Source organism: Pristiophorus japonicus, chromosome 18 (genome assembly GCF_044704955.1).
Source record: "Pristiophorus japonicus isolate sPriJap1 chromosome 18, sPriJap1.hap1, whole genome shotgun sequence".
Lineage (NCBI taxonomy): Eukaryota > Metazoa > Chordata > Chondrichthyes > Pristiophoridae > Pristiophorus > Pristiophorus japonicus.
The window spans coordinates 55000115-55023789 of record NC_091994.1 but is presented as its reverse complement, the minus strand read 5'-3'; the positions used below and the strand labels follow the sequence as shown (position 1 = coordinate 55023789).

Below are 23675 nucleotides of genomic sequence, written 5' to 3'. Positions count from 1 at the left end.
CCTTCTCCCCATGAGCTCGCCCACTCATGTTTGCCGAGTATCCAAATTCAGCTAACTCCTCTTCCATGCACTTTACTTCCGTTCTCAGTCTAATCGCACCAAGTATCATCTTTGGGAAGACTGAAGACCTGCTGCCAAGTGTAGGCCAATACTGTTCTTTAGCTGGATGTCAGTAAGAGTGGCCGAGATGACTCTGACCCCAATTTCCTTCCCTTCCAAAGGGAGAATTGCAGGCAGGAACCATCACTCAGGAGCACCTTGCGCTGGATCTCTAATGCGGTGCACTTTTGTGCCCTTCAATAGCTTTCCCAATATATTCAATTTACTTTTGCCCCACCAACAACCAGAACCATAGCAACAGAATCAGAACATCCTTCAGAACACATTTTAAATATGCACAATCATTCAGGAGCTTTTTAAAAAAATAGATGTATTGAAATAATGTAACCACTTCAAGCCGTTATGTGAATGATTCCTTCCCCAACAAGAAACTTCAAGATTGATGAGGGAATAACAATTAAGACATTTAAAAGTTAGACTTTATGGACACAAAACAAAATAGCGAACTCCCCTCACTCCAGTATAGCAGAAGCAATCATTAGGAATCCCATACAACTGCAGAACACCTCACACACACGTTCCAGAGGAAGCATCAGTAATAGCTGTTTTTGTCACCTGTATGCAAGCTGGTCTGCAGAGCAGCAGTCAGTCTACAGCTTCAAAGAAGCTCTAGAACCCAAGTCCTCCCACTACTCTATGATCACTTTGAGGAGCAGGAACTTTTTCCAAACTCTACCTCTTTGCTACTAAAACTCTTCCAACCACAACCGACTGCAATCTCCACCCTCAGCTAAGACATCAAATGTGAGGAGCTCTTGTCTACTTTTCTATTGTCTCTGCCTCTTCGGACCTCCTCCCTTACCTAATCCTTCTCGTATCCAAATCCACATCCCATATTCCATAGTTTATTCTCCATATTCCCCTTTCCTCACCATCAGTAAACATATTTTCCAAAAAGCCTACCATCTGCTCCCTCAACTCCCATATTCAGCCCCATGCTTAGACGTAAATCTGTCCCTACATCCTTCAAAATCACAATTAATACCTTCTTTAGGAAGCCTACTCCCAGCCACTCCATTCACTCAGATCACCAACCCATTTTCAACTTACCTTTTCTTTCCAGAGTCCTAAAACACATCACCACAATTATGATGCTCGCTCACTACCCGTTTATGCCCGCCAACCAGGCTTCTGCCACCATTACCGGGAGCATCTTGTGCGGCTGACAATGGGTAGCAGTCCCTCCATAACTACTTAGTTAACTTCAACACCATCAACCACATGGGCATCCTCGAGGCTCTCTCCTCTGCAGGCCACGTTTGCCACAATACTCTGCCAGAGCTCACCTGCTGCATCTTAGACACTATTTTGCCTCCATAGCTTCTGTCCATACGGTCACTTCTGGTAATCCCAGGACCCACATAGAAATTTACAGCACAGAAGGAGGCCATTCCGGCCCATTGTGCTGGCCGACAAAGAGCCACACGGCCTTGATCAGCAGCCTTAAAGGTTACATATAAACCTATGAACAATAACGGAAAGGCAAAGAGCACCCAGCCCAACCAATCCGCCTTACACAACTGCGACACCCTTTATACTAAAACATTCTACACTCCACCCCAACCGGAGCCATGATATCTCCTGGGAGAGGCAAAAACCGGATAAAAACCCAGGCCAATTTAAGGAGAAAAAAATCTGGGAAAATTCCTCTCCGACCCATCCAGGCGATCGAAACTAGTCCAAGAGATCATCCTGGCCGTATTCTATTCCCTGCAGTACTTACCATTATATCTGCTCTGACCAACAAAAGGTCATCCAGTCTAATCCCCATACCAGCTCTAGGTCCGTAACCCTGCAGGTTGCTGCACTTCAAATGCCCATCCAACCATCTCTTAAAAGTGGTAAGGGTTTCTGCATCCACCACTCTTCTAGGCAGCAAATTCCAGATACGCAAACCCTCTGCGTAAAGAAGCCCCCCCCCCCCCCTCAAATCCCCTCTAAACCTTCCACCAACTACTTTAAAACTATGCCCCCTCGTAATAGACCCCTCCATCAATGGAAATAGACCCTTACTATTCACTATGTCCAGGCCCCTCAATATTTTGTACACCTCAATGAGGTCTCCTCTCAACCTCCTCTGTTCCAGTGAGAACAAACCCAGCCTATCCAATCTGTCCTCATAACTAAAATTCTCCATTCCAGGCAGCATCCTAGTAAATCTCCTCTGCACCCTCTCTAGTGCAATCACTTCCTTCCTATAATACGGCGACCAGAACTGCACGCAGTACTCCAGCTGTGGCCTAACCAAAGTTTTATACAATTTAAGCATAACCTCCCTGCTCTTATATTTTATGCCTCAGCCAATAAAGGCAAGCATTCTGTATGCCTTAACAACCTTATCCACCTGGCCTGCTACCTTCAGGATTCATGCAATAGCCCCCAGTGACCAACTGACATGAGGAACATTGCCACTTTCTTCAACTGCCTATTTGACATTGAAACCTGATTAACCAAAACTTCCTACTGCTAAAAGTAGGAAAAAGTTAAGCCTCATCAGCTACTGCATATACCTGCACAACCCACAGTCTAAATTCGATCAACCTCCTTGGCTGTCACCTTAAGCTAAACCTGGTGATGCAGAACCATGGCCGAATGCTCAGCCCAGAGTTTCACTTCCCTCCTCAATTACCAGAATGCTTTTCTTCAAACTATCACTCATCCGTCCCATCTCTCCGACGCTAATCCATGCCTTGATCACCTTGAGGCTTGATGCCTCCAGTGCTCTACTTGCAAAATTCACAGTTTGCACCTTAAATAATCAACTTATTCAGAATACCATTGTCCACATTCTCACCTGCACCCATTCCCGACGGGCTTCATGTGCCCCAGAGGATTAATTTTAAAACCCTTGCCTTCCCCTTTAAATCCCATCCATGGCCATCCCCCTCCCTACTTCTGGTATCTTATAGTTCCTACATGCACCCTCAGTTCTTCTGGCACCTCACTTATCAGTCCCTGCTTGTTTCTCTCAAGTGATGACTATTCCTTCACCTACTTTCCCCCCATTCACTGAAACACTCTCCCTCTGCCTCACCATCTCAATCCCTACTTTCAAAAGGCAGCTAAAGAACCATATCAGAGTCTCCTCTTGCTGGTACCACTTATTAGCCACCACCCAACTCAGAAAACTTAGAAATAAAGGCAATAGTTTAGCTTTGTCTTCGCTTAAATAGAATGTAATTTACATGAACGATGTAGCACATTGGTGCTGCCTAGCGGCTCACTGATTGCAAACCCAATTTGCATCACCCATGGTCCACCTTACAGCCAAGTTACTATTCTGAACCACATTGCTATAAGGAGATGAATGATCTTGTATGATGCAATTTACCACCTAGATCCCACACTCGTCAAATCTCTTACCTTTGTTACCATAACCACTACGAAGTTCTTCTCGTCAATTTTGTAATCTTTAAGTTGTGTGTCATCGTTGAGGATTTTACCTGTAACAAAGTCAGCAGTGAGCCTTATTGGACACACATTATAGAACCAAGGCAGTCAATTCTCTTCATTTTCTGTAGTGGAAGGAAGACACAAATAACCTTCCGAATGTACTAGGGGACAGTGGATCTAGTGAGAAGGAGAAAGAAGAATATCCTTATTGGACGGGAAATTGATGGGATTGAAGGCCGATAAATCCCTAGGGCATTCCAGAGTACTTAAGGAAGTGGCCCTAGAAATAATGGATGCATTGGTGATAATTTTCCAACAGTCTATCGACTCTGGAGCAGTTCCTATGGACTGGAGGGTAGCTAATTGTAACACCAATTTTTTTTTTTTTTTTTTTTTTAAAGGGAGGGAGAGAAAACGGGTAATTATAGACCAGTTAGTCTGACATCAGTAGTGGGGAAAATGTTGGAATCAATCATTAAGAGTGAAATAGCAGCGCATTTGGAAAGCAGTGACAGGATCGGTCCAAGTCAGCATGGATTTATGAAAGGAAAATCATGCTTGACAAATCTTCTGGAATTTTTTGAGGATGTAACTAGCAGAGTGGACAAGGGAGAACCAGTGGATGTGGTGTATTTGGACTTTCAAAAGGCTTTTGACAAGGTCCTGCACAAGAGATTGGTGTGCAAAATCAAAGTGCATGGTATTGGGGGTAATGTACTGACATGGATAGAGAACTGGTTGGCAGACAGGAAGCAGAGAGTCGGGATAAACGGGTCCTTTTCAGAATGGCAGGAAGTGACTAGTGGAGTGCCGCAGGGCTCAGTGCTGGGACCCCAGCTCTTTACAATATACATTAACGATTTAGATGAAGGAATTGAGTGTAATATCTCCAAGTTTGCAGACGACACTAAACTGGGTGGCGGTGTGAGCTGTGAGGAGGACGCTAAGAGGCTGAAGAGTGACTTGGACAGGTTAGTGAGTGGGCAAATGCATGGCAGATGCAGTATAATGTGGATAAATGTTATCCATTTTGGGGGCAAAAACACAAAGGCAGAATATTATCTGAATGGCGGCAGATTAGGAAAAGGGGAGGTGCAACGAGACCTGGGTGTCATGGTTCATCAGTCATTGAAAGTTGGCATGCAGGTACAGCAGGCGGTGAAGAAGGCAAATGGTATGTTGGCCTTCATAGCTAGGGGATTTGAGTATAGGAGCAGGAACGTCCTACTGCAGTTGTACAGGACCTTAGTGAGGCCTCACCTGGAATATTGTGTTCAGTTTTGGTCTCCTAATCTGAGGAAGGACATTCTTGCTATTGAAGGAGCACAGCGAAGGTTCACCAGACTGATTCCAGGGATGGCTGGACTGTCATATGAGGAGAGACTGGATCAACTGGGCCTTTATTCACTGGAGTTTAGAAGGATGAGAGGGGATCTCATAGAAACGTATAAGATTCTGACGGGACTGGACAGGTTAGATGCTGGAAGAATGTTCCCGATGTTGGAGAAGTCCAGAACCAGGGGACATAGTCTTAGGATAAGAGGTAGGCCATTTAGGACTGAGATGAGGAGAAACTTCTTCAGTCAGAGAGTTGTTAACCTGTGGAATTCCCTGCCGTAGAGAGTTGTTGATGTCAGTTCATTGGATATATTCAAGAGGGAGTTAGATATGGCCCTTACGGCTAAGGGGATCAAGGGGTATAGAGAGAAAGCAGGAAAGGAGTACTGAAGGAATGATCAGCCATGATCTTATTGAATGGCGGTGCAGGCTCGAAGGGCTTAATGGCCTACTCCTGCACCTATTTTCTATGTTTCCATGTATCTGCTGGATACAACCAGTTTTTAAAATGATCACCTACAAAGGGGTTATACTCAAAACATATGTACACCAAGTGCAGACCTGTGCAAGTTATAAAGGGGTAATTACACTGTGGTACAATATATAGAGTACAGTTGCCTAGTGATTATAGTAGTGGACATGCAACGCAGAGGTCGAGAGTTCAAATCCCACCATGACAAATTAAATTTAATTAAATAAATCTGGTAACTTGTGGGCTGACTCCAGAAAATTGACCATCTGTTGGATTGTCATAAAACCCCAACTGATTCACTGATGTCCTTCATGGAGGGTGCACACAGATTTTTTTTTTTAAAATGTACATATCAGGAAGGGCCCAAGGACTGAGCTGTGTGTGGAGTTAGTTTGGGAAGTGGTGGCAGCACTACAATTGGTCTCAGTGATTGAAGGAAAGACAAACTACATAGCTCAAACAGAAATTTGAGAAAACAATAGATCCTAAGACACCAACACAGGACAAGGGTAATGGTTTTGTTAGTGTTGGTCTGTTTCATGTTATTTGCTCCTTCCTCTTTCACCAATATTGAGAATCCATTTGTACATTAGCACCATCTCCACCTAAATCGGCACAGCACTCTTGCACTTTGCAAGATGACGTTTTGTAACACTTGGAAACAGTTGAAATTACCCCTCCTTAAAATAATGTGCTTTTCCACAGCTATCATTTCACCCAACAGATGGACGACAGAATCAATGTCATGCAACCAGCAGTCATGGGACCCAGACCATATCCAAATGGACAAAAAGCATTCTCCGAGGTTGCCATGCAACATGAGAAAATGTTTTTACGTTACAGGAATGATAGAACATAGGTCTGTGACAATGATTCCTGTGCATTGAGCTCCTCGTGTCTGTTTTGCTATCCTGAGGGGAGAAAGGCACAAAAGAAGCGAGACAGAGGGGAGTAAAAAAGTCACACCAGGAAAAAGGAGCAAACAACTTGTCCCCTCAGTCTAGAAAGAGAAACATTAAAAAGTTCAAATACACTAAATACCAAAATAAATCATACCCACAGTTCAGTACTTGCTGTTTGTGTCAGACTTCAGCAGGCCTCAAGAGGTAAACTTTGACCAAGCTACAATTAGAATTGTTATGGCTGGGGCTCCTAGAATTTGTCAACACCTCGAGACCAATTCTGTGCCAAGAGAAATAGATTCTGGGGCAAGTCTGTCCAGCACTTGGGGACATCTCAATGTAATTAGCTTTTAAAATTATGTTACCAACAGCATGAAAGTGATGGCTTTATTTTAGAAACATTATGCATCTTAATTTCTTTAAAAACAATTTACTGTGGTCAGCTCACATTATCACTTCACACCAAACGGTATCACCTGATTTATCACTTAAGTGGCACATAATCACCAACTGTTTGGAGTCAATCGATGGACCTCAGTCTTCAAATCCTTAGTGATCTGCAGCTCAATTAATACTATTAAATTTCACACCTTGCAAAACTGGACTTGAGTTTCTGCAAAACCAGCTGATTACACAGCTATAATCAATGAAGTTACAAATGCAGATAGTATGCAGGTACAGCAAGTGATCAGCAAGAACCTTGGCCTTTATTGCAAAGGGGATGTAGTATAAAAGCAGGGAAGTCTTGCTACAGCTATACAAGGTTTTGATGAGTACACACCTGGAATACTGCGTGCAGTTTTGGTTTTCATATTTACGAAAGGATATACTTGCTTTGGAGGCAGTTCAGAGAAGGTTCGCTAGGTTGATTCCGGGGATGAGGGGGTTGACTTATGAAGGTTGAGCCTCTACACATTGGAGTTCAGAAGAATGAGAGGTGATCTTATCGAAACGTATAAGATTATGAGGGGGCTTAACAAGGTAGATGCAGAGAAGATGTTTCCACTGATGGGGGAGACTAGAACTAGAGGGCATGATCTTAGAATAAGGGGACTGCCCATTTAAAACAGAGATGAGGAGAAATTTCTTCTCAGAGGGTTGTAAATCTGTGGAATTCACTGCCTCAGAGAGCTGTGGAAGCTGGGACATTGAATAAATTTAAGACAGAAATAGACAGTTTCTTGAACGATAAGGGGTTATGGGGAGCAAGCGGGGAAGTGGACCCGAGTCCATGATCAGATCAGCCGTGATCTTATTGAATGGCAGAGCAGGCTCGAGGGGCCGTATGGCCTACTCCTGTGTTCCTATCTCTTATGTTCTTATATCCAATGTGCATTTCACACCAGCTGCGGGCGAGTTCTATTAGGTGAGAAATGCAGGAGGTTTAATGAACTGCATATTAATGGTGATGCAAAAGATTGGTGCCAACTGACAACTTGGAATCCCAACACTTTGTATTGACGCAAGATGTATTTGTTCCAATACAATTACAATAGCAAAACCTATTAGGGAAATGAGATAAATACAGTAGGAGAGAAATTTTTTGGTGGCTTAGAGCACAAGGCCCTGGTCATGACATGCATGCACGCAAATAATGGTAGCATATAGATGTGAACATCTGCACGATTCCTAGATTTTGTACAACTTCACCTACATGCCAGTTTCTCACCAGTGTGAATGTATCCCCTCTGGACCTAAATAGCACAAGCCTTTGAGCACACTATGCGTTGGCGAACTAGAAAAGTTACACCTTACCTGCATATATTAGCTTTTGCCCAGCAGCTGGAAAAGCATCACTTCCTTTCTCTGCTTCAATCTTTTCCTTCAGCGCCTTTACCTGAAGGATAAAAAAAAATAGAAAAGTTGCTGTGGGAACTTGTATGGGTCCTAGCTATGCCTGCCTTTGAGGGATATGTGGAACATTCTTTGTTCCAATCATACTCAGGTCCCGTCCCTCACCTCTTTTGCTGGTACACTGATGACAGTACTGGTGCCGTTTCCTGCTCTCGCCTTGAACTGGAAAATGTAATCAACTTTGTTTCCAATTTCCACCCTTCACTCACCATCACCTTCACATGGTCCATCTCCAACTCTTCCCTTCTCGGTCTTCATTTCTGGGGATAGGCTATCGACCAATATCCACTATAGCCCACTGACTCCCTCAGCTACCATGACTACTTCCTCCCAGCCCACTTCCTGCAAGGACTCTATTCCATTCTCCCAGTTTCTCCATCTCATCTGTTCTTCGATGCCACCTTCCATACTAGTGCTTCCTTTTTTCTCAACTGTGCCCATCCGATTTCCCGCACTTTTGCTCTCCCATCACCACCCCTCCCTCCCTCCCTCTCAGAACCACGATAGGGTTTTCCTTGTCCTCATCTTCCATCAATCAGCCTCCACATTCAATGGAACATTCTCTGCCATATACAGCGTGATGTGACTACCAATCACATCTTCCCCTACCCTTTCAGCATTCTGAAGGGATCTTTCTCTCCGCGACACCCTGGTACAATCCTCAATCACCCCCAATGCCCCCTCCCTTCAGTGCAAGCGCAGGAGATGCAACACCTGCCCTTTTACCTCCTCCCTTCCCACCGCTCAAGGCCCCAAACACTCCTAGGTGAAACAGTGATTTACTTGTACTTTTTTTCAATTCAGTATACTGTAGTCGCTACTCACGATGTGGTCTCCTCTACACTGGGGAGACCGAGTGCAGATTGAGTGATCGATTTGCAGAACACTTCCGTTCAGTCCGCAAGCGTGATCCTGAGCTTCCGGTCACCCGACATTATAAATTCTCCACCCCACTCTGACCCTCGTCTCGTACACTGCTCCCTCCAATGAAGCTCAATGTAAGCTCGAGGAACAGCACCTCGTGTTGTAATTAGGCACTTTACAGTCTTCCAGATTCAACACTGACTTCAACAATTTCAGACCATAACCTCTGCCCCCATTTTCTCAGACAGCAGCTATTGGTAATGATTCTGCCCATCTCAGTTACACCTCCACTAGACCCACCTTTTGTTTCTTTACTTGTCCCATTACCATCTCCTTGCACCACCAGCCCTTTTGTCATTTAATCTCTTCTGCCTCCCACCCTATCCCCTCCCCCTTGCCCTGCCACTGTACTTGCTTAAAACCCATTACATCTCGAACCTTTTCCATCAGCATGAAGCATTAACTGTTTCTCTCTCCACAGATGCGGCCTGACCTGCTGAGTATTTCCAGCAATTTCAGTTTACATTTCAGATTTCCAGCATCCGCAGTATTTTGGTTTTGTGTTGAGAGTTTCTTTGCTGCTCCGACCTTCCAAGCTAGCTGTACAGCCCAGTAATGGATTAGTTAATTTTAATTTCAGCAATCCATTGGAAACATGGTTTTAATTTATAAAACCAACAGTAAATGCCCACCATGTGTAAAAGCCAGGGAAGGGGGTCCAGTCACCGTTTATACTGTTCTGGGCCTTTTGCCAACTACCCCATGCCACAAGTCAGTAGCTCATACATTCTTTTATATCATATTTGTGGTTCTTTGTATGGAAGTTAATCTCTCATTACCGGTGTTCACTGGATAAGAGAGAGAAGACACTGTGGCTATTGTGTTCTACAGAAATGTCTTTTCAACAATACAATCCCATTACCCACACACATGCCTTGGTGTGAACCAGGGGAAAATTAGGTCCAGCACACCCAACCAGTACTATGCAAACCAATGCCAACCCTATCATATCTTCCAAAGACAAGGCCTGAAACCGTGACTGCTCCACTAAGTCAAGACCAACAATGGATTCAATGATCATAAAATTCACTACAAAAAGATTCAAGTGCTTTTTAGAAAGGTCATCTGGAATGAATACACTAATTGTGCAAAACCATCTCAAACCTTTTACAGTTGAACCTGAATCCCACTGTCCCAGGAGACAATCACAGCCTTCCATCAGACAGCAATACATTTCCCTGCCAGCACAATTGGCACTTCAATCCAATACACAGGATAGGACATTGACGTTATTGCATATGGTTAATGGCCATCACTTTTTAGTTGATACAAGCTTTAAATGTGGACGTTTTAAGTGGTGGGGACTGTACCCACTTTCTCAGGCCATGCTACACGACAGAGTTGTTGATAAGACAATGAGGCCTCTATAGTGTGCATGTGGGCAGCGTTACCGAGTGACAGAGCCACATTCACAACAGCTTCAGAGCCTCCGGATCAATTGGGAAATCCAGCCAGTTCTACCCACCACTGTACACTAAACTGACCTACCATCAACAACTGTAAAACATTTAGGCCACCTGAGGTGGTATAACAATCGGAACAAGAATAAATGGCAGAAAAGGCTAGAGTAGCTCATGCCTTTACGTAATAACAGATTTACCCCTCTTTCACCCTTCCCTATACTTGTATACCACAACCAGTGTCCAGCCCAGCATACTCTCATCCTTTGATATAGCAGTATTTTTATTTACAGTTTCTTCTGAATGCCGAACACAAACTAGGCTTAGAACTTCGGAAGTGTTCGTTTATTTTGTTTACAAGAAATGTTTTCCCCAATATTTCAAAACCTTTAAGCCATGCACCATGAATCTAATTACAGCAAGTTGCCAGATGCTAAAGCAGGTCCCGCAAGTCCATGTCCCTCAATACTGTTCACAACAGACCAAGAGCAACAGAAAATATGCCTTGCTAGCAACATATCAGCATTTTAGAAACTGCACTTGCCAACTAACCTGGCACAACCTACTTCCTGATTCTGAAGAGCAGAGAAAAAAGTAATTTACAGCAGGTCAATCAACAGCTGTGGACAGAAACAACTGTCTGCATTTCAGGTACGTACCCTTCATCAGAACAGAGGTCACAGCTGATAAATGTTACCCACTGTGGCCTGTTATCGCCACAGATGCAGACCGAGCTGCTGTGCGTTTCCAGCTTTATACTTTTCCAGCACCTGCAGCATTTTGCTTCTTACAAACAAAGCAACTAGTCAAGCTATCCGCAACATCTATCCTGCCTTTGCCAATCCTTTCTTTCTTCATTAATGATTTATGTTTCAAACATAAACAGAAAATGCAGAGCAAGCAGACCTACATTCAATCGAATTTAGGGAGAGATATCAGGCCATTATGTCAATGTGTGGTGCAGCATAAACTCGTTTAGAATTACAAATATGTTTTTTATTTCAAAATGTATTTCCGGGATGTAGGCGACGCTGCCCCGAGGGCACTGACTGTCAACCAGTGTGGGACTGGAGTCACGTGTAGGCAAGACTAGGTTCCCTTCCCAGAAGGCATCACTGAACCAGTTGGGTTCAGTTCAGGTTTACTAATATATTTGCTACATGCGTTCTTTGCTGAAGAATTCATAGCAACACAATGCTAATAAACCAACTAGTTCTTAATAGCAAAGGTTTAACAATCACACGACACATTACCAGTTCATCCACCAGGCTCACAACCACCTGCCTCATCGTGGATCCCCCGAATCAAACTGACTGGGGTTTTATTGAGCCTTGTGAATATCTCGTGACTGGCTAAGCCGCTCCCAACTCAGCACTCTACAAACCTGTGAGCATACTCAAAGGTACACACATTATAACGATAATCCGGCACCTTTCATGGTCATTTTTCTGGTGCCAGTTCACAAATTACCAGATTTATTGAATACAATTTCACAACTTGATATAGTGGGATTTGAACTCACGACTCAGGATTGCTACTTCTATATCATAGCCACTAGGCTACCGTACAAATATCACATGAACCAATAATTTATTTTTTCTTCACTGGACCAAACCCTTCATACAGTTTCCCTACTTCTTTGTTGCTGTTGCTCCTTCATGACCTGCTACAGCACCACTGACCTGCTGACCACACCCTTGTCCACGTTAGTTTATTTAACTACTTAATGCTGATTTTCTGTTGTTAAAAGTTAGCTTTTGGCCAGTGAAAAATGTATCTCACCCAGTGATGACCTCAGTGTTTCTTCCAGTCCAGGTTCAAGCAGAAACTGGGCCGTACAATCGGCATTTCACAAGATCACCCGAAACGCAACATACTCCGAGCAACCTCACATTGCTGTACAATTGGCTGCACCGATGCTTTGCAGAGTGAACACGGACCCGGGAAGGCTGCGCAACTATTGGTTTTCGGTGCACAATGCACATACGTTGAAAACCAGCTTTTCCAATCTGCCAAGTTTCTCTCGCATATCTGGAGCGAGGACATTCCCACGGCAGAGATTGGGCTATTTGCCCATCTCTTGCCCCGCGAATGTCCTTAAAACTCTTGCGCCTGGTTAAAGCAGGCACATAGCCAACTTTTACCAGCATAACAGTTTTAAAACATATCAAAATAAAATTTAAAAATACATATTTGTTAAAAACCCTGCCCACTCAGGTAATTTTATTGTAAACCATAATTTAAAAAAAATTTTAAATCGTCAAATTTTTTTTTTCCCCCAAAAACATTTCTATCAACTTTAATTTCTATAATGTATTTATGTGAGGTGTTTCGTTAATTTTTTATGTAGTGTTTGGGTGTGTTTCTCATTCATAGTAATAGGAATTTTGGACTTACGAAGCTCCTATTACTATGAATGAGAAAAGACTTTACCTGGTTGGGTTTCCAGGTCCACATGACTCCTACGGACGTCCCAACATGAACGCGATCCGTTGCGCAAGAAGGAGGCCTCGAGTCCAGGATCTCTGGTAAGCGTCGACCAAAAGGTAATTGCGGATCTTTTGTCCTATTTTTAGCTACGCCCGCGTAGCTGATTCCAGGGCCAATAACTAAAACTGGCCACATGCTAAGCAATTTGCCCTTGCTCTGGAAAGCTGTAGTGACACAGCCAAGATGATCCGCTGGGCGTCAACACTGCCGTAGCGCTTTTCTGGTGAAAGCTCCTAAGAAACGCTACACCTGCTGTGTTCCTTTTCTTCCCTGCCCCTCCTGTTGCAGAGTTACTGACATCAACAGATCATATTTACATAAATACTCCTACCCTGGCTAGACAGCTTACAAAAAAAAAGGGATGTCATTTGTGACACTAGGGAAACAGCTGCATTGGGATAACCGTGTCAGCAGTTGATCAACACTTCGCTCATTGTTATACAGCATTCCTTGTCCAAGAAAGCAGAGTTACTTAGCTCCGGCTGCTTTCCACTCTAACCAATCACATGGTGTACAAAGGTAGCCCTCCAATTTTACATCTCTATGGGAAAGCTTCTCATTTATGCCTAGCTGATCTCCTCCACAGCTGTGAATCATGTGTCAATGGAGCAACACCAATGCACCGAGAGACTTTACCAATCAGCACACAACAAGTACAGTGGCTGAGTCAATAACCAACCTAATAACTTGCATTTATATAGCACCTTTAACATAGAAAAACATGTCAAAGCACTTCAGAGGAGAAATGGCACACGCACAACAAATTTTTGCCGGAATGATAGGCAAGGTGACTAAACGCTTAGTTGAAAAGATGAGAGATGGCTTTTAAAGGTGGAAACGGAGGTAGAAAGATGAAGGGGTTGGGGGTCAGAGTTCAAAACAGTTGGATCAAGGTGGCTGAGGAGGGGGGGCAGGGAAGAGAATAAACCATACCAAAACAAGAGCACTCAAGGACACAGGAAGAGATGTTGGGAGACACCAAGCCAATGTAGACCAATGCCACCCCCCCCCCCCCCCCCGGGGCGGGGGGAGCAGAGAGGTGATGTGTAAGCAGGGCTTACTGTAGGTAAGGTATGAGTGGCAGAGCTTTGGAAATTATGCAGGTGCAACATGGAAGGCCAACAAGGTAAGCTTTTGAGAAGTGGCGATAAAGCAGCGGCAATGGTGGTGGACACTACTGGAAGCAAGCAGTCTTGGTCGTGGATAAATCAAACAGAATGGGGAATTTATATAATGTCTGCCTTTGCCTTGACTGAACAGCGAGAATGGGGAATGCAATCATTGGCAAGTGTGCAAAGTGTTTGGCAAGAGCCAAAACCAATGGTTTCAGTCTTCCTGTTGTTCAGTTGAAGGAAATTCTGGTTTAACCAAGACATCAGACAGAAAAACGGCACAAAGTACTCATGGGCTGAGATATACGGAGGTAGAGCTTGGTTGAGGTAACCAATGTCACTGCTCGAGGACAAGTAGTTGCTGTAGATGCGCAAGCTGCATTAGGAGTGTAACCATCCCAACAAATTAGTAAAGAAGAATGCTGAGATTGTCTATGCTGAATGCTAGAAGTGTCGATAAGGACAAAGGGATAGTGCATCACTATCAGTCAGGGGACATTATTAGTGACTTTAGACAAGGGCAGTCTCTGCTATGGGGCAGGGCAAAAACTGGACCGAGGGAAATGGACTTAGTCAAAACTCAGCCAACACGGGTGCTGTTGGAATCATTCCCACCGCAGTGCCTGCTCCCTGGAAAAACATCAGATTGTAAATTTACAGCAGCTATGTTGAGTGGTTGTTGCCTTATCAAAACATAGAACACTCCCAGACTCCACAACACTAATTTAAATTCCAATAATCAACAGGTTCCTTACATCCAGCATGAGTTTGTACGCTTGCAAATCCCCAAATTATTTTCCTCTCAGCACCCTGGAAGATATAGGCTCTTCGCTGAACTAGTTTCACCAGAGCCACAAATTTTGAGCACCTAGCCAGTGTCAGCAGACCAATTGAATGCAGAGGAATCAGACCGGCTCGATCTGACCATTTAGTAGGGGTAACGGGACAGCTATCATGAGCAGAAACTCTATCCAATTTGCTCCACTCGTAACCTAAGCGTTACGCCAAAGGTACCACAGCTGTTGCCCCAACTAAAATCAGCTAACATCAAATGCCTCTTCTACCAGAGTCCCATACCAACATGCGCATGCTGCAACTGTATACACCCATCTACTTGCAGACCAACTCTGCTCCTTAAGACAGCAACAGATAAAAGGGCTGAGCTTTTTTAGTACTCTGGTCGATCCTGGGAGCAGAAGGGACAAGGGTATGTTGGAGCAACTTTACTCAAAATTTTCTGAAATTGAAAGGGTCTCTGCAGAAGGACAAATGTGTAATATACTCTCCTTAAATAATTAAAATATTAGTAAGAAAGAGGTTAGGAGAATTTTTTAAGCAGAGGGTAGTTGGAATATGGAATTCACTACCAGAAACAGTAATAGAATCAAAATCCATAAAGCTTTTGAAAGGGAAGTGAATAATTATTTCAGTAAGTGAAATGTAAAAGTATGGGCCCAAGTTTCCACACAATAAAAAAACGGGCGCCCCTCCGAGCTGGGCACCCATTTTCCGCGCCTAAAAAAAAATAATTGCGATTCTGGAGCGTTCTGCAGCTCCTCGTCTGCCTGGCGCGGCGCCCAAGGGGGCGGAGCCTACACTCGCGCCGATTTTGTAAGTGGGAGGGGGCGGGTACTATTTAAATTAGTTTTTTTTCCTGCCGGCAACGCTGCACGTGCGCGTTGGAGCGTTCGCGCATGCTCTGTGAAAAAAACATTGGCACTCGCCCATTTTTGTAGTTCTTTGTAGCTGTTTCATTTTTGAACATTTTTTTAATAAAAGCACATTGCCATCAGCACATGCAGCCTTCTCACTGTCTCCTTCCCCCCACCCTCCGCGGGAAGAACGGGCACCTCCTCTTCTCCCCTCCCCCCCCCCCGCAGGAAGAACGGGTGCCTCCTCTCCCCTCCCGCGGGAAGAACGGGCGCCTCCCCCGCGGGAAAGAACGGGCGCCTCCTCTCCCCTCCCTCCCCCCCCCCCCCCCCCCCCCGTGGGAAGAACGGGCGCCTCAGACTGACTGCAGAATTCTCCGTGCCTGAAGCACTTTCACACAGGTAGGAAGATGGTTTATTTAATCTTTTCTTATAAATGTTTATTCAGGTTGGATTTATTTGTATAATATTTGTAGAAGTATAAATAAGGATTTATTGTAGAATTTAATGAGTTCCCTCTCCCCCCCCCCCCAACTCGTTCTGGACGCCTAATTTGTAACCTGCGCCTGATTTTTTAATGTGTAGAACAGGTTTTTTCAGTTCTACAAAAATCTTCACTTGCTCCATTCTACTTTAGTTTGGAGTACATTTTCACTGTGGAAACTTTGAAATCAGGCGTCAGTGGCCGGACACGCCCCCTTTTGAAGAAAAAATTCTGTTCCAAAGTAGAACTGTTCTACCTGACTAGAACTGCAGAAAAAAAAATGTGGAGAATTGCGATTTCTAAGATAGTCCGTTCTCCACCAGTTGCTCCTAAAAATCAGGCGCAAATCATGTGGAAACTTGGGCCCGATATGAGGAAAGGGTAGGGATAGCTTTTCCAAAGAGCTGCACAGGTACAATGGGCTGAATGGCTTCATTCGGTGCTGCAAAATTCCAATGATTCTAATTAACAGCATACCTGCTTCTTTCATAAAAAATGATGTGCTGCTCTGCAACACTCCTACTATTTTAAAGTAAAAACCCCTATTCCTCCTCAGCAGGAACAAGTCACTAGAAAACTAATACATCACTGCATATGCCAAAATGTACAAATCCCCCTTCAATTTTTCCTCCTTTTTCTGTGTTTTTGGATAATTTTAGTCATGGAATTACGTATTATTCACAGCACAGAAACAGGCCATTCGGCCCAACAGGTCCATGCCGGTATTTATGCTCCACATGAGCCTAAGCAATTATCTTGCTGGCAATGCAAGGCAGCTCCATGGCAAAGGAGGGAACAAAACAGTGTGCATATGCCTACTGCCACTACCCTATATTTTCCCATCTAGCCGCCAACTGTCCCCTCTGCTATAGAACAAAAGGAATTTTAAACCCCCAGACAGCGGAACTTACTCCCAAGAGATATATTCCTCTTGCTTCACTGTTTCTCCACTCTACACACCACTTTTAGTAGATAGACTGAAACACCTACTGCTGAATCCCCCCACTGGCTCTCAAAAAGTAGCTTTCGTACAACTGGAGTCTCTCCACAGCTGAGATCAAGAACTGCTTGCATTAACCATTTCATCAAACCAACACACGATACCATTATAGTTCTTGAATTTAATTATTCCAACAAAAATGCTTATAAATCAAAATCCGATTAATGGTATGAACAGGACACGTGTCCTGCAGCATTCCAACAGATTATGGAACTTTTGGGAACCACTTTTACTGGTGACTGGAACGATGTCTGTTAAAATGAAAAATCCCTTAGTTGTACTAATAAGCTGACAAAACTTGTGAACCCTGTGAAGCTACACGGTGCAGAAAGTTGTAACAGGCTATATTTATAATTTCCACATCAATATTGCAATTTACTGATAAAACTGCAATAATGTAGGAATCGTTAATCTACTTGTGAGAATTCATCAATAACAAAGCTCAGACAGCAGTTTCAGTAGCCTCTGTTGGCACAGAAATAGCAAGTTAAAAATGCCAGAGAGAAATTACAAGGCTGTAACCCAATCTGAAGGTTCATCTGGCACTTAAAAACCAGAGAATGCAGTTTACAACATTGGAACCCCCTCAGGTTTGTGCTGGACACTCACTCCCGGGTGTCCATTATTCAATATACGAAATCGGAATCCCTCAATTAGATTCCAGCCTGTAAACTCACTCCTGGGTTTCCATTATTCTATATATTTATCCCTTAACTAATAACATAAAAAAAACTATCTGGTCATTACCTCATTGCTGTTTGTTGGATCTTGTGTGCAAGTTGCTGCTGTGTTTCCTACATTACAACAGTGACTACACTTCAAAAGGTACTTCGTTGGCTGTAAAGCACTTTGAGGTGCCCGGAAGTCATGACAGGCGCGATATAAATGCAAGCACTTATCATTTGAACCCCTCAGATTAATTACTACTTGTAACTCATCCCCCAGCATCCATGCTGCGCATCTGTACAACCAACCTGAAAACCTGTTTCAATTTCAAAAGGTATTTACTCCCGTAAAAGACTGAAGCTGAAGGTGAACATTTTTATCCTTTTCAGAAAGAGGTGGACTGCATCTTACACAAGCAAGATAAATCCCCCTAGGATGCTCCCTTTCTGAAGGCAGTGAGCATATCTGGCCTCCACATTCACAAGATCGCACCACTGAGATTAGATCTCCTCCTCTGAGGTAACCTGAAAGATATAGACACATGCTGACAACCTGATTACACAAGCATGAGCAGTTGAAGCCAGCTTTAAGTCTGAATGAAGATGTAGCTACCACTTCACCTGCTCTGGACAGTGAAGAAAGGAAACAGATATATCCTAGACTCCACTATGCAAACTTGCTAGCTACCCATAAGTTATATAGTGCACTAAAAAAATGTTACTATGCCTGTGCGCACACTTTGGCAGCCAGACATTTTCCAAGAGAAGAACAGGATTAAGTCATCCAGGCTTCACTCACAATTACTACCCTGGATTAAGACAAAGGTGACATTGCTAACAGACCCAGGAACAGGTTACCTGTGCATCCTCTTAGTCAGGGTTACGTGTGATGTACAAGGTAACTGTTTAAATAAAAATACACACTACTCTACCCCTGCTAACTCAAGAGTCCAGAGGTTCAGGATGACTGCCAGGCATAAAGTAGAAAGAATTCAAGCCGCAGGGTTTTCAGTCACTAGACCGTAGATGATTGGTAACTTCAACAGAAATGAAATATTAAAAAAATAACCTCAAAGTGCCTGGATAATGCTTTTTTCTTGAGAAACCTCCGGCCCAGACTATCCCACTCTGTAGTGTACAAGCTAGCAACGGGTCAGAGATGAAGAATTTGATTTTATGCGAATGCTTTCATCGTGTGTGCAATCATACATTTAAATGTTATCTAGACAGAAGATGCACCAGGTCAATGGACAAAAAGCAGCACACAAATACAATGTGGTAGCATTAGAAATTAAAACAAGTCTCAATTTTTCCTGAAAGTGCTTGCCAGCACTCAGTTTCATGGGTGCCATGCGCCAACAATTGCTGAGATATGAATCCATGGGCATCAGTACCTTACTGAAATGGTCATTCTTTAGCTCATGCATAGCAAGTCGAGCCTACATTAAAGCTGAGCTCTGGATCGCAATCGAGAGGAACCCTGACTCAAGTTTTCCCCTACCCAGCCCCAAATAGCTGAAATAAATACTATGACCCAAAATGCTGCCCTGGCTCAGATTAGCTAAAGCACAGGCCGGGGATTAAGCCACAGGACTGTCTGCTCTGAATGGCTCAATATGGTCCATGGTCTGTTTAACAACTAAGCCACTGGGAAAGCTTACAGCATTTTTCAACAACTTGCAACTGTCAGTTTACCATCAAACATGAGAGAATATCAGCAGCATCTACCCTCCACCATTCATCCATTTACAGACTAAGCACAACCATGCTTGCATAATGCAACAGTTCATTCCCACAACATTCAGTATTACCATTAGTTAGTGCTTGTTACAGTATCAAAGACACATTTTTCTCTCCTCCTTTAAGACACTCCTTAAAAGCTACCTCTTTAACCAATCCCTTGGTCATCTGTCCTAATACCTCCTAATGTGGCTCAGTGCCAAATGTTGTTTGATAACACTCCTGTGAGGTGCCTTGGGATGTTTTACTATGTTACAGGCACTATATAAATACACGTTGTTAGAGTGAATATGTACTCAACAGGATATTAGCAGAAAATACAGATTTGCTTCTTCTTAATTTGGTTTGTTCAGCTTGGCTTCAAATTCAAAAGTTTTGTAATTGGTTTTGACTTCTCCCCTAGCCTATTCTCACTCCTTCAGACTTCAATGTTTTCTCTCTACATATGCCAACAGGCCTGTTGAGTTTCCACCATTTTCTGACTTTTCATATTTTCAGCATTTGCAGTCTTTTGCTTTAAAAAAAGACTTTGATGTAAATAATCCAAAAGTTTTACAGCTAATCTCTCCTCCCCAGCCCACACCCACCCCATCATCTCTCCCCCGCCAGAGGGAGAGATCTGGCCACAGTTTGAGCACTTGGCATGCCACAAACTGCTTTACTCATCCAGGAACACACTTCCTCTCTTTACAATTTATTTCTACTTAGAATCAAATGTTATTCACTTTGTTATTACAATGTTACTCCATCATAGTAATAAAGCATGTGTGTAGCTTTATTACTACAGTCCCTTTCACAGTAAATTTACAAAAAATTTGCTCCCCAGGAACACATTCCCTGAAGAATCAGATCAGAACCCCACCCCACCCCCCAAACCAGCTGAAGACAATACTTTATAAAAAGAGACAACAAACTTAAATGTTCTCGATACAGGAGGAGGGATGCCAGCCTTAGAGGTTGTTTTATGATTTGAACAAAAGCTACTTAGCTGTCCAGAAGATTGAGTTGGGGGGGGGGGGGGGGGGGAGGGGGGGCTGTTACACAACTGTTTCTTAAATGGAGAGCACTTAAGGCACAATTTAACCTCGCAGTTCTTAGCAGCAGGCCCCAGACTTCACTGCCCCTGCACACTTCGCACTGACAACTGTATTGCGCTGCTGTGTCATGGTTGTTTTGGGTGTGCTCCCAGTGCAGGTTTAATGTTACTTTTTCTAATTTGATGCATCATGCCCAGTGCCGAGGCCTCTACCAGCACTGCTAAGAAACAGGTTTATTAAAGTGGCCAAACTTTGCAAGCTCCCTCCGCACCCCCTCCCCACCGCCTGATTAAAGCCAATTGAGTGCAAGAATGAGCCTCTCAGCAGGAGCCAAGCTGCCCCGGTGGGGGGGGGGCGGGTGAACAATCCGCCCCCAGGGCCGAGTGGAAAGGTCCCGCGGAGCCAGCAACACCAGCGCGGGGGGGGGGGGGGGGGGGGAAAGGGCACGGCCAACACCACCCCGCCGACTGGCCATCGGCGGCCTAATGCCGCCGGGATCCCCGGGCTTTCCTAGGGGCCACGGCACGACCTGAGCCGGGGGGGTTGGAACGCGAAGGCCCCACTTTCCCAGCCCGGTGTAGCCCGCGGGTGCTGCCGGCCTTCAGGCCTCTCCTCTTCAGCCCTGCACCATCCTGAGGCTTGGGATCGGCGTCCTGCTCCGGGGCCTGGGGCCTACACCGAAGGTCTCTCCCGTCTGCTCCCCTTCAAACTCCCGCCGGGCCCTCCTTCTCCTGCCCCACGGTGTCCCCAGGCCGGCGGGCCCGAACGCAGGCCAACACTGACTCACCGTCTGCTCGGAGTCGATGTCGATGCGGAAGGTTTGCTGCTGGAGGGTCTTCAGCGTGATCTGCATCGTCTCCCGCTCTCGGTCCGCTCTCAGCCTGCACAGCCGCTCAGTCACTCAGAGTGTCAGCGTGCGTGCGCGCCGCGTCCACACGTCCTCGCGCCTAAACGGCTGCGTCATCACGCTGCGGGGGGGGGGGAGGACCGTGCATCTTGCCCTCGCGCCCTCACCAACGGCCGCCTTGTGTCGTCGACACAGCGCGAGCGAAAAAAAGGGGAGATGCCGGCATGCACGTACGCCAAGCAGCTGCTGCTGCGTGCGAGGCCCCGCCCCCTCCTCCAGACGCAGCTTGACCGCCTCTCGTCAGGCCAGCCGGATGAGGCACGTGACCGCCCCGCTGCCGCCATATTGGTGATGGAAAGAGTTTGTGTGGCCGGGTGGGCGCGCGCTCGTCCGTCCGGCCCGCGTGAGGTAAACGCGATGTTTGTGTAGTAAAGCGGGAATCAACACCGGCGGCTCTTTCCACCGCCAGCAATGGCACCTTTGGCCCGTTTAAACTAACTCCACACACACTGACGCTCGGCCATTTTCTCTTTCTGGGCCGCCGCCGCCACCCGCTCGCAGGCCCCTAGCGTGACGTCAACCATGCCGGTGACGTAATGCGCTCCGGCGCGCACCGGACCTGCGGTGACATCACTGGGCGGCAGGCGCTGCTTCTCTCCCAGTGTGCCTTCCGTGTGTGGAGCTATTGTCACAGCTAACTGCAGGTGAGGGAGGCCACAAGGCCACAAGGCCACAAGGCCACGCGTCATACTAGGCCTTATTTCCAGAGGGATAGAATTGAAAAATAGGGAAGTTCTGCTCAACCTGTATCGAACCTCGGTTAGACCACACCGAGTACGTACTGCGTGCAATTCTGGTCGCCGTATTATAAAAAGGAAATTCGCCCCTCTTCTTAGGCAGTCCCTCCAGAGTCAAGGATGACTTGCCTCCGCACTAAAATGGATTCTCAGGTGACTGATGAGACCACTGCGGGATCTACGGTATCTGTCGCAGGTGGGGCAGTCGGTGGTTGAAAGGACGGGTGGGTGGGTGGGGTGCTTGGATTGTCGTCCGCTCCATCCGCTATTTGTACTTGGTCTCCGTGTGCTCCCAACGAAGAGACTCGAAGCGTTCGCTGCCTTCTTGGATGCTTCTCGACTTTGAGCGGTCTTGGGCCAGGGATTCCCAAGAGTCGGTGAATGTTACATTCTTTCAAGGAGGCTTTGAAGGTGTCCTTGAAGTGTTTTTCTGCCCTCCTGGGACTCACTTTCTGTGACGTAGCTCAGAGTAGAGTGCTTGTTTCTGGAGTCTAGTATCGGGCATGCAGACAATGTGACGGATTGGATTTGAACTGCTTTATTGGACCGGGCATACCTAGGCAGTTTTCCACATTGTCTGATAGATGCCAGGGTTGTAGCTGTATTGGAACAGCTTGGCTAGGGGCGCAGCTAGATCTGGAGCACAAGTCTTCAGCACAACAGCCAGGATGTTGGCGGGGCCCATAGCTTTTGCTGTATCCAGTGTGCTCAGCCGTTTCCTGATATCACTTGGAGCAAATCGAATTGACTGGCTTCTGTGATAGTGAGGATATCAGGGGGAGGCCAATATGGATCATCCACTTGATACTTCTGGCTGAAGAAGGTTGCAACCGCTTCAGCATGGTCTTTTGCACTCACGTGCTGGGCTCTGCCATCATTGAGGATGGGGATATTCATGGAGTTTCTTCCTCCCGTTAGTTGTTTAATGGTCCACCACCATTCACGACTGGATGTGGCAGGACTACAGAGCTTTGATCTGATCCGTTGATTGTCTACAGCATGCTGCTTCTGCTGTTTAGCATGCATGTAGTCCTGTGTTGCAGCTTCCCCAGGTTGGCTCCTCATTTTTAGGTAAGCCTGGCATGCTCTTCTCCACTCCTTATTAAACCAGGGTTGGTCCCCTAGCTTGACGGTAATGGTAGAGTGAGGGATATGCCATGTCATGAGATTACAGATTGTGGTGGAATATGATTCTGCTGCCACTTTTGAGCTGCTAGATCTGTTATGAATCTATCCCATTTAGCGCAGTGGTAGTGCCACACAACATGATGGAGGAGTACCTCAGTGTGAAGACGTGACTTCGTCTCCACAATGACTGTGCGGTGGTCACTGCTACCAATGCTGTCATGGACAGATGCATCTGCGATAGGTAGATTGGTGAGGACGAGATTAAGTATGTTTTTCCCTCGTGTTGGTTCTTTCACCACCTGCCGCAGGCCCGATATGGCAGC

The 23675-nt window shown here is 45.3% G+C and overlaps 1 protein-coding gene across 2 annotated transcripts in view; it reads right to left on the bottom strand.

Annotated features, from left to right (window-relative positions):
* The window catches only part of LOC139228753 (UV excision repair protein RAD23 homolog B-like), a 47478-nt gene extending 25950 nt beyond the window's left edge, over positions 1-21528 (bottom strand). The window contains exons 1-3 of one of the 2 annotated variants that reach the window (XM_070860073.1): positions 21368-21528; positions 7981-8062; positions 3484-3563 (exon numbers count right to left, since the gene is read on the bottom strand). In XM_070860073.1, coding sequence (XP_070716174.1) covers positions 3484-3563; positions 7981-8062; positions 21368-21433 — 228 coding nt within the window. In that variant the 5' untranslated portion in view covers positions 21434-21528. The remainder of the gene's footprint in view (positions 1-3483; positions 3564-7980; positions 8063-21367) is intronic. The other variant, XM_070860072.1, reaches the window with a different exon arrangement.
* Positions 21529-23675: the final 2147 nt, after the last annotated feature.